Genomic DNA, 13,003 nt, shown 5'->3' on the forward strand with positions numbered 1-13,003 from the left:
GGACTTCCTCTGGGTGCTGAGGAAGCAGGAATGGGGAGGATCACGGGTGGGCTGGAGAGTCCTCAGGAAGGACCCGAGGCTGTGTTGGAAGGATGCTCGGGCACTGGACAGAGTGGGCTTCCAGGTGACACTACTGGACTGCCTGGTCCAGTAATGCTCCCTCTACCCTTCATTGCTCCACCCCCGCTCCCACACTGGGTCAGTATTTATGTGTCCTGGACCTAGAGAGGCCCCTGGAATCGCCACTGTCCCGGCTCTTCTCTCCCTGTCCCGCCTTCCCCGCCGCCCGCCCCACTGGCCAGTCCCCACGCCCACACGCCCAAGGCTGCCTCATCTGGCACTGATTATCCCCGCTGCTGCCGCTGCCGCTGCCGCTGCTACACTCAGCTGCTGCCTCTGTCTTGAGGACCCCAGCGCCTCTCCCTCGGGCCATGCTGCCTACTACCACAGCCTCCCTCTTGGGGCCCCTCCTCACTGCCTGGGCTCTGCTGCTGCCTTTCACCCAGGGCCAGAGCCCCAACTACACCAGGTAGGTCTCTCGGCACCTTCCAGATGGCTTGAGTGAACTTCAGATCCCTGATTCCTGGGAGGCTATGCCTGTGGATCTTGTAGATTCTTTTGCTAACACACCCCCCCCCCCACCAGATCTCCCACAGCCCTCACCCTTCTCTGGCCCCCAAGTCCTCCTTCCCTGCTGCAAGACCACTGTCTCCTGCAGGTCACCACTGCTCCCCACTCCTCCACCCTCCGTCCTCTGCCCTTTAAGTCTCCCCACCTATCCAGACCCTTGGCCCTGCCATGGAACCTGAGAGCACCAAGACCTTGAACTTGCCTGGTAACTGGACATCTGGATTCCAGGAGGGACTTAGAGACTGTGGGGGGAAGAGGGGGCTGCAAGTGGGAGATGTGGGAGTCAGTCACCGCAGTAGTTAGCTGGAGCGGAGCAGGGCAAAGGTTGGGAGCGCAGGGGCCTGGCTGCTACTTCTCCCTCATCTCCCCGCCCCCTCACCCCCCCAGCTCGAGGCTGTGTCCACATCTGGAAGTAGTTAGGCCGCTCCAGGCCCTGACTGCCAGGCAGGGCCAGGGGGGAGAATGACGGAGGGGAGCCGAGGAGGATTCCGGGAATTCCTGCTGGGGTGGGGGTGGGGACTCTGAGGGGCTGGAGGGACAGCCAAGTTGCTGGTCCCACTTTTTCCTGATTCTCTGCTGGAGTATTTCCCACCCCAGTCCCGTCCCGGCTGGCTGAGGCCGCCTCGGATCCTTTGGGCCTCCCTCCCTCATCCCCCTGGCTGCCCTCCTTGGCGCCCCCATGCTCATTGCCCTACCCCAGTCCCTGCACTACTCCCCCACTCAGGCCTGACCTCTCTTCTGTTCTCCAGACCTGTGTTCCTGTGCGGAGGGGATGTGACTGGGGAGTCGGGTTACCTGGCAAGCGAGGGTTTCCCTAACCTCTACCCCGCCAATAAGGAGTGCGTCTGGACGATAACGGTGAGAAGGCCCCTCTGGCCGCCGTCCCCTTGTCCAAGTCTCCCTGAGGCCTGGGTCCAGGCAGCCAGAAGCCAGACCGCTAAGGGAACCCCCCTCCCGGCATGCCCCGCCGCTTCTCCCTGGGGAAGTCCCAGCCCCCTCCCCTCTGGTCACTGACAGCATTGGTGCCCACAGTAACACGTGGCAAGCATCCTCACACCTTAACTCCGAGCCTGCTTCTCCATTCCCAGCTTCATCCCCATCCCCTCTGGTCTCTCCACAGACCTCAGGTCTTGTCCCCTGCACAAGCCACAAGCCCTCTGCTCTGCATCCTGATGGGGCCCCCCCTGCTTCAGGCCCAGTTTCTGTAGGAAATGCTTGGGGAAAAAGAGGGGCCCTGTGCCTGGTTGTGTCCGGCCTGACTTTGCAGGTCCCCGACCCTGTCCCCACCATCAGGTCCCTGAGGGCCAGACTGTGTCCCTCTCCTTCCGAGTCTTTGACCTGGAGCTGCACCCCTCCTGCCGTTATGACGCTCTGGAGGTCTTTGCCGGGCCTGGAACCTCAGGCCAGCGGCTCGGACGCTTCTGCGGGACCTTCCGGCCAGCGCCCTTAGTCGCCCCCGGCAACCAGGTGACCCTGAGGATGACATCGGACGAGGGCACGGGAGGACGAGGCTTCCTGCTCTGGTACAGCGGGCGGGCCACCTCAGGCACTGGTGAGACCTCCCTCACCTCCGCCGTCCCCCTCTCCTGGCCCCGCCCCCGGCGCAGGCCCCACCCTAGCCTTAACCTCCACCCCAAGAGCCTGGGACCCCCATTATCTCCCTTACCCTTTTCCCTCACTAACCGCCCCTTCAGTCCCTCCTCCCCATCTTCTCTCCCCCCCTTCCCGCTCCCACCCACCCCCTCTTCCAGGCCCCCGCCCAGGCGCGAGGCGGAAATGGGTCACCGACCCGCGGGTGGAATGGGCGGCCTGGGGTTACTGGGACGGTGAGTAACTGCCCGCCCCCGTCCGCAATCGGGCTCCCTCAGACGGGCGCGAGGGGGCACCCCCGGGCTGGGGGATTAGGTTCCCCCGACCCGGAGCCCCCTACACCCAGCCCGGGGGCTCCCGATTGCGGTCCCATCACCCCCTCCTGGCGGCAGAAGTCTCCCCTAAAACGTTTAAGGAGGGACCTCCCCAAGGGGGCCTCGGGGCTGTGCCCCAATTTGAGAGCACCCTCACAACATGGGGACTCTCCAGCTGCGACGGGGACTTTTCTGCCGGGCCGGGGAGATGGGATCTTCCAGGGGAAGAGGAGCGATGTGGCCTCGGGTCAGGGGGAGGGGCAAGAAGGGAGCGTGTCCAGTCAATTCCTCCTCCCCCTACCACCGCCCGCCTGGGTGCCCGGCGGTCCAAGACTTACCCCCCCGCGGTCCAAGACCTCCCGGAGCCCCGCTCCTCCGAGCCCCATCTCTGCTAACCTACGCCCCTTCTTCCTCCCTCTCTTCTCGCCCCATCATCCCGAGACCCAGACATCTGAGCTTTCTGCACGGGCTCCCAGCCTAGAGCTCTCCTCCAGCTGACCGAGGGTCTCCACCGCCCCCCACCCCCACTCCTCTCTCCCCTCCCCAGAGCACCAATTTTGCGGGGGGCGGCTGGAGAAGGCCCAGGGAACCCTGACCACGCCCAACTGGCCCGAGTCCGATTACCCCCCGGGCATCAGCTGTTCCTGGCACATCATCGCGCCCCCGGACCAGGTACTGACCCCCTGCCCGGGCTGCCCTCGGGGACCCAGGCGGCGTCCTCCAGTATGCAGCCTGCAAAGATTTATTGAACATCTACAATGTCCCGAGCACTGAGCTTGCCATGGTGGGGAGCAAAAACAGACCCAGACCTGCTTGCACCCAAACAAAAAATATCAAATTACGACTGTGACGAACCTTACGAGAGCGAGGTACCCGATGCTGATATATACACTGATTGGCGCGCGCGTGCGTGTGCGTGTGCGTGTGTGTGTGTGGTGGCGGTGGAGGTGGATTCTGGGTCTGTTCCTGGAGAATGAGCCAGGACTTGACCTTGCGGACTACGGCGACCGAGGCCACTGCGGGGCCCCCGTGGATGTGTGTGCTCCTCCGAGCTGTGGTGTGAATGCATTAAGAGGGGGGCTGGAGGGCACGCGGGAGGTGAGCGAGGAGGCCGCGGCGAGCGTCCCGGAGGCGGCGGCCGGGCGGAGGAAGTGAGAGGCGAGAGCTCCGCTCCCTCGGCTGCCCGGGGTCCCGCCGCGCAGCCTCCGCCTCTGCCCCGCCGCCAGGTGATCTCACTGACCTTCGGGAAGTTTGACCTGGAGCCCGACTCCTACTGCCGTTACGATTCGGTCAGCGTGTTCAACGGCGCCGTGAGCGACGACGCCAAGCGGCTGGGGAAGTTCTGCGGCGACACAGCCCCGGGGTGAGGGGGCGGCACCTGGGTGGGTCACGGCGTCCGGGCGTCTCCGTCGCGCCTGGTGCGGGAGCGGGGGGGACAGCGCTGCTGGTGGGAGGGGCGGGGCTGAGCTGAAGCCGCAGGAGGAGAACCTGCCGGCCCCAAACGGGTGGGCGGAGCGGGTAGCGGCCCAGGCAGAAAACGAGGCTTGACGCCAGGCCTGGGGTCCGTGGACGGAGAGGCGAGTGGGGCTTGCGAAATCGGGAAGCTAACGCAGACAACCGAGGGGCAGAGGTGAAAAGGCCGCCGGCCTGGGCAGGGGGCAGCATGCGCCGCCCGCCTGACACCTCCCCCAATGCCCCGCGCCCGCAGTCCCATCTCCTCCGAAGGGAACGAGCTCCTCGTCCAGTTCGTCTCGGACCTCAGCGTCACGGCCGACGGCTTCTCGGCCTCCTACAGGACCCTGCCGCGGGGCGCCACCTTAGGAGGGCCAGCCCGGAGCCCGGGGGAGGACGCCTGGCCGAGTCCCCCGCTCCTCGGCCCGGGCCCCAAGCCCGGAGCCGGGCCCAAAGTCAAGCCCGAAGTCCCACCTGAGGAGAAACCGAAGGCCGCGCCTAAGGCAGAGGCAACTCCGGTGGGCCCCGGTGAGTCTGGAAAGGCAGAGGAAGCGGACGCAGACTGAAGAGAGTTGTATCCGAGTTCCTTACTGCGCTCATTCATTCAATACAGCACCCACGGGTGCCACCTCTGTGCTAATGGCTGGTACTGGGTGCTGGGACACGAAGCCGGATAGAGCTCTGAACAAGTTCAAAGCAATGAGGCTTTTGTGGGGAAAGTGGTCCTTCCTACCTGCTGGGTAGGTTACTCTCCACAAACAGTGCCCCCCTCCCCACCCCCCAGATGCATCCAGTGTCTCCTGCCCAAAACAGTGCCGGCGGACAGGCACCTTGCAGAGCCACTTCTGTAACAGCGACCTGGGTAAGCAGCCCCATCCCCCAGCTCTGCCCTTCCAGCTCCTCTAACCTCCCCTCCTGTCCCCAAAGCCCCCTCCTTCTGGTTCCAGCCCTGCCCTGGCCTCCTGTCTCCTCACCTCTCCCTCTCTCTCCCACAGTGGTGACGGGAATGATGAAGTCCATGGTTCGGGGCCCAGGGGAGGGCCTCACAGTCACTGTCAATCTCACTGGTGTTTACAAAACCGGAGGCCTGGACCTGCCCTCTCCCCCCACTGACACCTCCCTGAAGTTTTATGTGCCCTGCAAGCAGTGCCCCCCCATGAAGAAAGGTAACAGAGATGTGGGAAAATGTAGAGGGGGACTTAGCCTCATGAAAATGATGGAGGCAGTAGAATCTGAGGGACTGGGATGAGGGGGTACATCTATAAGGTCTCAGTTGCACAAACTCTCAATCCCTTCCTCCTCTTCCCTAGGAATCAGTTATCTGCTGATGGGCCAGGTGGAAGAAAACAGAGGTCCGATCCTTCCTCCAGAGAGCTTCGTGGTTCTCTACCGGCCCACCCAGCACCAGATCCTCACCAACCTCAGCAAGAGGTGCCCCTCCAAGACTGTTCAGGCTGCTGGATCCCAAGCCTGAGCCCAGGCCAGCCTCCGGACCCTGGCCCTATGGACCCCTTTCTAATCCAAATAAATGTTTCTAGACTTGAGGAAGGGGTCACATCTCCATTTGTATGGTTTTGGTGCTCCTCTCGGGGATTTGTTTTTATTCATTCATTAAACTCAACAGTTACTATACAGAAGAATGTAAGTCGAATCTTGTCACCCCTTTGCTCAAAATTCTCCCGTATTCTCAACACACACAGAAAATGGTAACTATGTGGAGGTGATGGATATGTAAATTAGCTTGATTGTGGTGATCTTTTCACAATGTCTACATATATCAAAACATCAAGTTGTACACCTTAAATATATACAATTTTTATATGTCAAAGATATCTCAATAAAGCTGTTTAAAAAAAAGAAATTAAGGGAATTCCCTGGCGGTCCAGCACTTTCCCTGCTGAAGGCCGGGGTTCAATCCCTGGTTGGGGAACTAAGATCCTGCAAGCTGCCTGGGGCAGCCAAAAAGAAAAAAAAAAAGAAGGAATTAAAACAACTCTTCCATAGTTTCCCATCAGTCTCAGCATAAAATCCGAAGTCCTACTGTGGGCTCTAAGGCTCTAGGTGATCTGTGTCCTCCCTCCCACCTCATCTCATCTCTGAATATTGTCTCCCTTACAATCTCTTCCATCACACTGGCTCCTTGGCCATTTCTAGTACACACCTGCTTCCGCGCTTTGTCTTTGCTGTTCCCTCTATCCGGAATTCTCTTCCACAGACATCTCCTGGCTCACTTCCTAACTTCAGTCAGATCTCAGCTCAGAAGTTCATCCAAGTCACTCATTCATTTGGGCATTCCAAATGGCAGGCACTGTTTTCGGTGCTGAAAATACAACAAAACAAAGTCGCTGCTCTTGTGGACAGGAGAGTAAATTCTACCTGAGCAGAGATAAACTAAAATAAACATGATGTCAAGTAGCTCTAGGAGTGCTCTGAAGAAAACAAAAGCATGATAAGAGGACAGGCAAAGGGAGATTCTACATTTGATAGAGTGCTTAGAGAAGGCTTTCAGGTAACTTTGTTTTGCTCCGCTGCTAACCAAATGCGTGAGATTCTTCACCTTGTCGAGGCTGTTTCCTCGTCTGTAAGGGGAGTTGAAGATGCTGAATACTGATTCCCTCTGCAAATATGAGTGATTTCAAATATGAGTTACGTGCAGGAAGGAATCAAGAGAAGTGCCCCGGGCTACGAACCGAGTCCATCTGGGAGCAACCTCCAACTCGTACTACAGAAAACGGCTTTCGTTGCTGCGGAAGCATCTAGGAGAACCTGGGACTGAAGTGGAGAAAGAGGGTTCCCTTGTGGGATGTGATTCTAGTGATTTGGACGGCCTCAGAGTGGGGAGAAAGGAACAAAGCCTGACGCCCATCCTCGCCCGGGCCCCTCCCCCCGACCTCGCCGCCCGACCTATTCCAGGATTAGCGTTCTAGCCAGAGACGCTCGTAAAGTTTTACGTCACTGGGATCAAGCCAATCACCTCTTTAGGCGCACCAATCGGTGTATACTTAGAGCTGAAACGAGGCCGTCCTGGCCAATGACAGAGGCCGTACGGCGGAAGAGCAGAAATGGTCTGCCGGGAAGATGGCAGCCCTGGTCCGGCCACAGGTTGATTGGCAGGTGCTGTGACCAGAGGTGAGCTTCATAGCGCGAGCGGCCGTTCGGAGGCGGAAGCCCGAAGAAGCGCGGGCCAGAGCTCAGGGAGGGATCGGAGGCACAGATACAGGTCTCGGGAGAGCAGGAGACGGAAAGGGCAACTCCGGAAGAGGGCGCGGCGGCCAGCGGAATTGGGCCGAAGAGAAGAGCGGGTGCCCTGGGAGGCCCGGAAGGGGCGGGGAGGGGCGTGGCTTATGGAGATCGGGAACTGGGGCTGAAGACTAGGGCCAGGGCTGGGAGCCGGGAGGGGCTGGGTTTACGGGGTGGGCGTGACCCTCGAGGTAGGGCTTGGGGGCGGGGCCTAAAGGGACCTAAGGCACAGCTGTGGAGAGGAAGGGTTTGGGGGGCCTGCGCCTGGCCTGCGGGGCCCTCATCTAGCGGGATTCCGAGGCGGCGGCGGCATCAGTCCTGGCCCTGCCCTACGATCTCATCCCGTTCCCTTTCGCGCCTCTCGCCCCTCGGCTTTATACTCCAGGCCCTGTCCCCTGAGCTCTGCCCTCGGATGTTCCACCGCCCAGAGCTTGCATGCGCCGTGGGGCGCCCCAGGACCAGGAGCTGGTGGGTCCGGGGGCTCCTGGGCGGGGGTCCCGGGGCGCCCCTCCTCCCTCGGGACCTGTTGTCCCGGTCCTCGTCTTTCCCCCGGATCTAGTATTCAGGGCGGACCAGCGGAGTGGATCTCGGCAGCTGCTGACCCTCTATAACCCCACGGGAGCAGCGCTTCGCTTCCGAGGTGATGGCGATGGGCGCTTCGTGCTAGGGATTGGGGGCTGGCGGTAGAACATTGGGGAGCTGGGTGGGCTGGAGCAGTCAGATGAGTATGGTCGGATGTCCAGCCCTGGGGTAGAAGGCAGGGGGGACTCCATGGGCAGGGCTTGTGCAGGTTGTCTGAGGCAATAGTCGGTCTCTGTCTGTGTGCCTTTTCCCCTCAGTCCTGTGCACAGCACCTGCCAAATACACAGTGTTTGACGCGGAAGGATATGTGAAGCCTCAGTCCTGCATTGACATGTGAGTTGAGAGGGTGGGGAGGCTGATGAAAGCCAGGGGTCGCTGCCACCTTTCTCTGATTTACTGTGCCATGGCTTAAGCCTCAGACCAGGTCCTCTTCAACCTGTTTACCCCACCCTCTGTCTGTGTCCCTAAGGGAAAGTTTCCTGGGAGGGTGGGGCCTGGATCCTCTTGGATCACTGCCTCTCACTGCCCCTCAATGGGCCGCTCTCCTTTCTTGGGACCAGTGTGATTCGCCACGTGGCCCCCAATCCCAGCCACTATGACGTCCAGGACCGCTTCCGCATTGAGCTGTCTGAGGAGGGAACAGACGGCCGAGTGGTGGGGCGCAAGGACATCACCTCGGTTCTGAGGGCCCCAGCGTACCCCCTTGAGCTTCAGGGACAGCCTGACCCAACGCCGCACCCAGAGCCTCCTTCCTGGACAGCACCACCCACGGCTCAGCACTTCCCAGAGAGTGAGTTTAGGGATGGGAATTCTTGAGTTCTGTAAGGAGGGAGGACCTAGCATGACCCTAGAGATGAGCTCAGTTGGAGTTGAAGAGGTCTTCCGGTTCAGTCTTTTTTTTTTTTTTTTTTTCGTTTTGGCTGTGCCTGGTGGCTTGCGGGATCTTAGTTCCCCAACCAGGGATCAAATCCAGGGTCCTGGCAGTGAAAGAGTGGAGTCCTAACCACTGGACCGCCCGGGAATTCCCTTCCGTTTCAGTCTTTTGCTTTTTGGTGGAAACATTTCTAGGAGTTGAGATTTTATATCAGGTTAGGGAAAAAGCAGACTTTGCAGTTTCCTTGGTTTCTGGCCTCCACTTAAAGAGAAAAATTCTTCCTTTAGCTCTGACTTCAGTACTTCCCATCATGTGTCAGCTCAGTTCAGTTCAATAAGAAACCGGGGGCTTCCCTGGTGGCAGTGGTTGAGAATCCGCCTACCAATGCAGGGGCCACGGGTTCGATCCTTTATCCGGGAAGATTCCCACACGCCACGGAGCAACTAAGCCCGTGCGCCACAACTACTGAGCCTGTGCTCTAGAGCCCGCGAACCACAGCTACTGAGCCCACGTGCCACAACTACTGAAGCGCGCGCACCTAGAGCCCGTGCTTCGCAACAAAAGAAGCCACCGCAATGAGTAGCCCCCGCTCACCGCAACTAGAGAAAGCCCTCACGCAGCAACAAAGACCCGACGCAGCCAAAAATAAATAAATAAATTTATAAAAAATAAATAATAAGAAACCGGGTTGAGCAATTATGTACCAAGTTGTGGGAGACAGAGGCCCCTGCCTGGCACACAGATACACAGGAGCCCGTAATCAAGGCAGAGTTGAGGAAAGAAGACGAATGATGAGGGACCAGAGGGGAGAGGGTTTCCTGAGGCTGTGAGGACGAAGGCTCCAAGGAGGAGAGGACACTTCCAGTGTCCAACAGAAAGTGGGTACACCTTCTATCTTCAGCCTCCTCCCTGGAGGGCGTTGGGCTGGGCAGGAGTGGAGGCTAGAGCTCCTGATGGGCCTTGTTTCCCAGACCCCCTCCCGCACCTGGCCACCAGCTCCTTCCTCCTCTTCTTGCTGATGGGCACAGTCTCTGTGGCCTTCCTGCTGCTGCCGCTGCAGGATGAACTTGGCAGCCAGCTGCCCCAAATCCTTCACGTCTCCCTGGGACAGAAGTTGGTGGCAGCCTACGTCTTGGGTGAGCACGGTGGTGGTAGGGGATCCGGGCCCAGAGAGAGGGGAGTGGGGGCTGGAAAGAGGGCATACAGAGCCGGCGGGCTACACATATGACCTTGCTCTTCCTCCCCTCTCCAGGCCTCCTGACCATGGTGTTCCTCCGGACCTGAGCTCCCTGCTCAACCTCCACGCCCCCTCCCCGGGCAGGGACGTGGACCTGGACGTGGACGTGAGACAGCCACTGTGATGCTCATAACCTTGCCTCAACTCCTACTTCCTTCTTCCTGCCCATCCCCGTCCCCCCAAAACCCAGGGATTTGTATTCATTTTCCAAGCTGAATAAAATAAATTTGTAAAATTGAACTGAGAAATGTAAGGAACATGCCCCTTTCTTCCCACTTCTTTCCTCCAGTTCCCCCTACTCCCAGGGGATCTCGAACATCGGGGAGCAAAGAGACCCAGTGAGGATTTAGAAGACCCGGGTCTGAGGCCTGGTGCTGCACCGAAAAAAACTGTGTGACCTTGAACAAGTCATTTAATTTCTCTGAGCTTCAGTTTCTGCCTCTAAAATGAGGGAATTGGGAAAGTTGATTCTTAAGATCCCCCTTAGCCCTAACCTAGGGATAGGATCCCGCCCCTAAGCCAACATACCTTAAGCTAAAAAGAAACAAACCCCAATACCACCTACTCCCACCTGCTATAGAACTCAGGTCCCGCCATCTTGAGCCATCAGAGCCTCTTGCCAGGGTTGCCTGGGGGCTTCCCCCCAACCTCCACCCCCAGAATCCTCTTCTGCCTTTTTGTCCCTTTACCTGCTTTTATTTTGTCTCTTCCTTTGACCTCAACCCCTGTGGGTCAGAAACACCAAGGTCTCTGACAAGATGGGGACAGATGGCACTGCCTGCCGTAACCTCAGCCTAACCAGGCAGGAGAAGTTAAGGCAAAGGAAAAGAATAGGCTCCCTGAAAGGCAGGCTTCCAGCCCTCCTTCAGATGTAAGGCGAGAGGGGAGGAAAGGAAGAAGGGAAGCCAATGACACTGGCAGTTTGTTGATTGGGAACAAAAATTAGCAAGATAATGTTAAGACAGACTCAGTCTGTTATGCTGCTGGAAGGTTATCAGTTGTTCCAGCTTTACTTTGGGGGCCTTGGGAGCTGCCCCTCTGCCCTGGGGACCTTGCCCTTCCCACACCCAGAACTGGCCCCGGTGACATGTGAGCCTGATCCTGTGCAGAGAATGGCAGCCTGTGTCTAGGATGTGAGGAGGGCTCTCCCCGCAGCCCAGCAAACCCCTCACAAAGCCATCCACACTGGGCTGTCTGTGCCCAGGACCCCAAAAGGCATCTGAGGTATCGCACATTAGTGATCTTGCGGATATCTGCTGGGAAAAGGCCTTGCTGCCAGCGGGATCAGGAGGCTTCCTGAGACAAAGCTATGAAGGGCAGCTACAGGGGTGGGAGGGGCTTGGGTCACAGACATTTTTTAAAGTAAATTTCTTAGAAAACAATACTGAGCTGGCAGTAATTGGAGTGGGTGGGTGTTAGTTTCCTGTGGCTACTGTAACAGGTTATCACAAACTAGTGGCTTAAAACAACATAAATTAATTCTCTTATGGTTTTGGGGGGTCCGAACTCCAAAATGAGTCTTCTGGGGATGAAATCAAGGTGTCAGCAGGGCTGGTTCCTTCTGGAGGCACCTGGGGAGGATGTTTCCTTGACTTTTCCAGTTTCTAAAGGCCATCTGCATTCCTCGCGTGGTGACTCCTTCCTCCATCTTTAAAGCCAAGAGTGGAAATAACAAATGATCACTGTTTTAAGTCACTTAAAAAAAAAAAAAAAAAAAGTCAGGAGTGTAGCATCTTCAGATCTCTGACTCTGACCCTTTGCTTCTGTTGTCACATCTCCTTTCTCTATCTCTGATCCTCCTGCCTCCTTTAATAAGGACCCTGAGGACTTCCCTGGTGGCGCAGTGGTTAAGAATCCGCCTGCCAATGCAGGGGACATGGGTTCAAGCCCTGGTCTGGGAAGATCCCACATGCGACGGAGCAAGTAAGCCCGTGCACCACAACTACTGAGCCTGCACTCTAGAGCCCGTGAGCCACAACTACTGAGCCCACGTGCCACAACTACTGAAGCCCATGCGCCTAGAGCCTGTGCTCCACAACAAAGAGAACCAACCGCAATGAGAAGCCCGCGCACTGCAACGAAGAGTAGCCCCCGCTCGCCGCAAGTAGAGAAAGCCTGCACACAGCAACGAAGACTCAACGCAGCCAAAAATAAATAAATAAATAATAAAAATAAGGACCCTGGTGATTACGTCTCCCACCCCCACCCCCAGCATAATCACCCTGTGTCACTTTGCTAAGGCTGCCACAGACTTGGTGGCTTAAAAAACAAATTAATTTTATCACAGTTCTGGAGGCTAGTGTCCAAGACAAGCCGCCGACAGGTTTGGTTTTTCCTGAAGCCTCTCTCCTTGGCTTGCAGGTGGCACCCTTCTCACTGTGTCCTCACATGGTCTTTCTCCTGTGCACGCACATCCTTGGTGTCTCTCTGTGCATCCAATTTCCTCTTCTTATAAGGACGTCAGTCAGATTGGATTAGGCCCATTCTGATGGCCTCATTTTAACTTAATCACTTCTTTTTTTTTTTTTTTTTTTTTTACATTTTGGCTGCGTTGGGTCTTTGTTGCTGCGTGCAGGCTTTCTCTAGTTGCGGCGAGCGGGGGCTACTCTTCGTTGCGGTGCGCGGTCTTCTCATTGCGGTGGCTTCTCTTGCTGCGGAGCACAGGCTCTAGGCGTGCAGGCTTCAGTAGTTGCAGCATGCGGGCTCAGTAGTTGTGGCACGCAGGCCCTAGAGCACATGGGCTTCAATAGTTGTGGTGCGTGGGCTCAGTAGTTGTGGCGCATGGGCTTAGTTGCTCCACAGCATGTGGGATCTTCCCGGACCAGGGCTCGAACCCGTGTCCCCTGCATCGGCAGCCGCTGAGCCACCAGGGAAGTCCTTTAATCACCTTTTTAAAGGCCCTATCTCCAAACACAAACACATTCTGAGGTACTAGAGGTTAGGGTTTCAACATATGAATTTGGGGGGAAACAATTCAGCCCCAAACACTCCCCATCTCAAGATCCCTGACTTAATCACATCTGCAAAGCCCTTTTTGTCATGTAAGGTAACGTTCATTCACAGATTCTGGGGATTAGGATGTGG

At 57.5% G+C, this 13,003-nt stretch overlaps 2 protein-coding genes and 1 long non-coding RNA gene across 8 annotated transcripts; 2 read left to right on the top strand and 1 right to left on the bottom strand.

Moving 5' to 3' along the window:
* The first annotated feature begins 308 nt into the window (after positions 1-308).
* On the top strand, positions 309-5,530 carry PCOLCE (procollagen C-endopeptidase enhancer). 2 transcript variants are annotated; one of them, XM_007186634.2, is made up of 10 exons: positions 309-529; positions 1,380-1,488; positions 1,924-2,182; positions 2,382-2,456; positions 3,082-3,206; positions 3,761-3,897; positions 4,243-4,514; positions 4,771-4,848; positions 4,982-5,152; positions 5,297-5,530. In XM_007186634.2, exons 1-10 carry the CDS (start codon positions 432-434, stop codon positions 5,458-5,460), a joined length of 1,488 nt encoding a protein of 495 aa, XP_007186696.2. In that variant the 5' UTR covers positions 309-431; the 3' UTR covers positions 5,461-5,530. The 2 variants fall into 2 exon arrangements, with proteins under 2 accessions (XP_007186696.2, XP_007186697.2); XM_007186635.3 differs by lacking the exon at positions 2,382-2,456 and having other exon boundaries at positions 314-529.
* Positions 5,531-5,620: 90 nt separating this feature from the next.
* On the bottom strand, positions 5,621-7,311 carry LOC114238448 (uncharacterized). The gene is made up of 3 exons (XR_003623807.2): positions 6,961-7,311; positions 6,148-6,306; positions 5,621-5,935 (listed from the first exon to the last, which is right to left on the bottom strand). It is a non-coding gene; the product is annotated as an uncharacterized LOC114238448 (long non-coding RNA).
* Positions 7,000-10,159, top strand: MOSPD3 (motile sperm domain containing 3). Of its 5 annotated transcripts, none has more exons than XM_007186627.3 (6): positions 7,000-7,115; positions 7,612-7,866; positions 8,066-8,141; positions 8,369-8,598; positions 9,654-9,818; positions 9,935-10,159. In XM_007186627.3, exons 2-6 carry the CDS (start codon positions 7,662-7,664, stop codon positions 9,964-9,966), a joined length of 708 nt encoding a protein of 235 aa, XP_007186689.1. In that variant the 5' UTR covers positions 7,000-7,115; positions 7,612-7,661; the 3' UTR covers positions 9,967-10,159. The 5 variants fall into 5 exon arrangements, with proteins under 5 accessions (XP_007186689.1, XP_007186690.1, XP_007186691.1 ...); XM_007186628.2 differs by lacking the exon at positions 7,000-7,115 and adding an exon at positions 7,158-7,288; XM_007186629.3 differs by lacking the exon at positions 7,000-7,115 and adding an exon at positions 7,187-7,206.
* The last annotated feature ends 2,844 nt before the right edge of the window (positions 10,160-13,003 follow it).

This window comes from Balaenoptera acutorostrata, chromosome 15 (genome assembly GCF_949987535.1).
Source record: "Balaenoptera acutorostrata chromosome 15, mBalAcu1.1, whole genome shotgun sequence".
Taxonomy (NCBI): domain Eukaryota; kingdom Metazoa; phylum Chordata; class Mammalia; order Artiodactyla; family Balaenopteridae; genus Balaenoptera; species Balaenoptera acutorostrata.

Bases quoted from the DNA above. Each gene is read 5' to 3' on its own strand.
- MOSPD3 (XM_007186627.3), top strand. From the start codon at position 7,662: ATGCGCCGTGGGGCGCCCCAGGACCAGGAGCTGGTGGGTCCGGGGGCT. The intron at 7,867-8,065 runs GTGATGGCGATG...TTTTCCCCTCAG, and splicing joins AGCAGCGCTTCGCTTCCGAG to TCCTGTGCACAGCACCTGCC. The intron at 8,142-8,368 runs GTGAGTTGAGAG...TCTTGGGACCAG, and splicing joins CCTCAGTCCTGCATTGACAT to TGTGATTCGCCACGTGGCCC.
- PCOLCE (XM_007186634.2), top strand. From the start codon at position 432: ATGCTGCCTACTACCACAGCCTCCCTCTTGGGGCCCCTCCTCACTGCC. The intron at 1,489-1,923 runs GTGAGAAGGCCC...CCCCACCATCAG, and splicing joins AGTGCGTCTGGACGATAACG to GTCCCTGAGGGCCAGACTGT. The intron at 2,457-3,081 runs GTGAGTAACTGC...TCCCCTCCCCAG, and splicing joins GGCCTGGGGTTACTGGGACG to AGCACCAATTTTGCGGGGGG.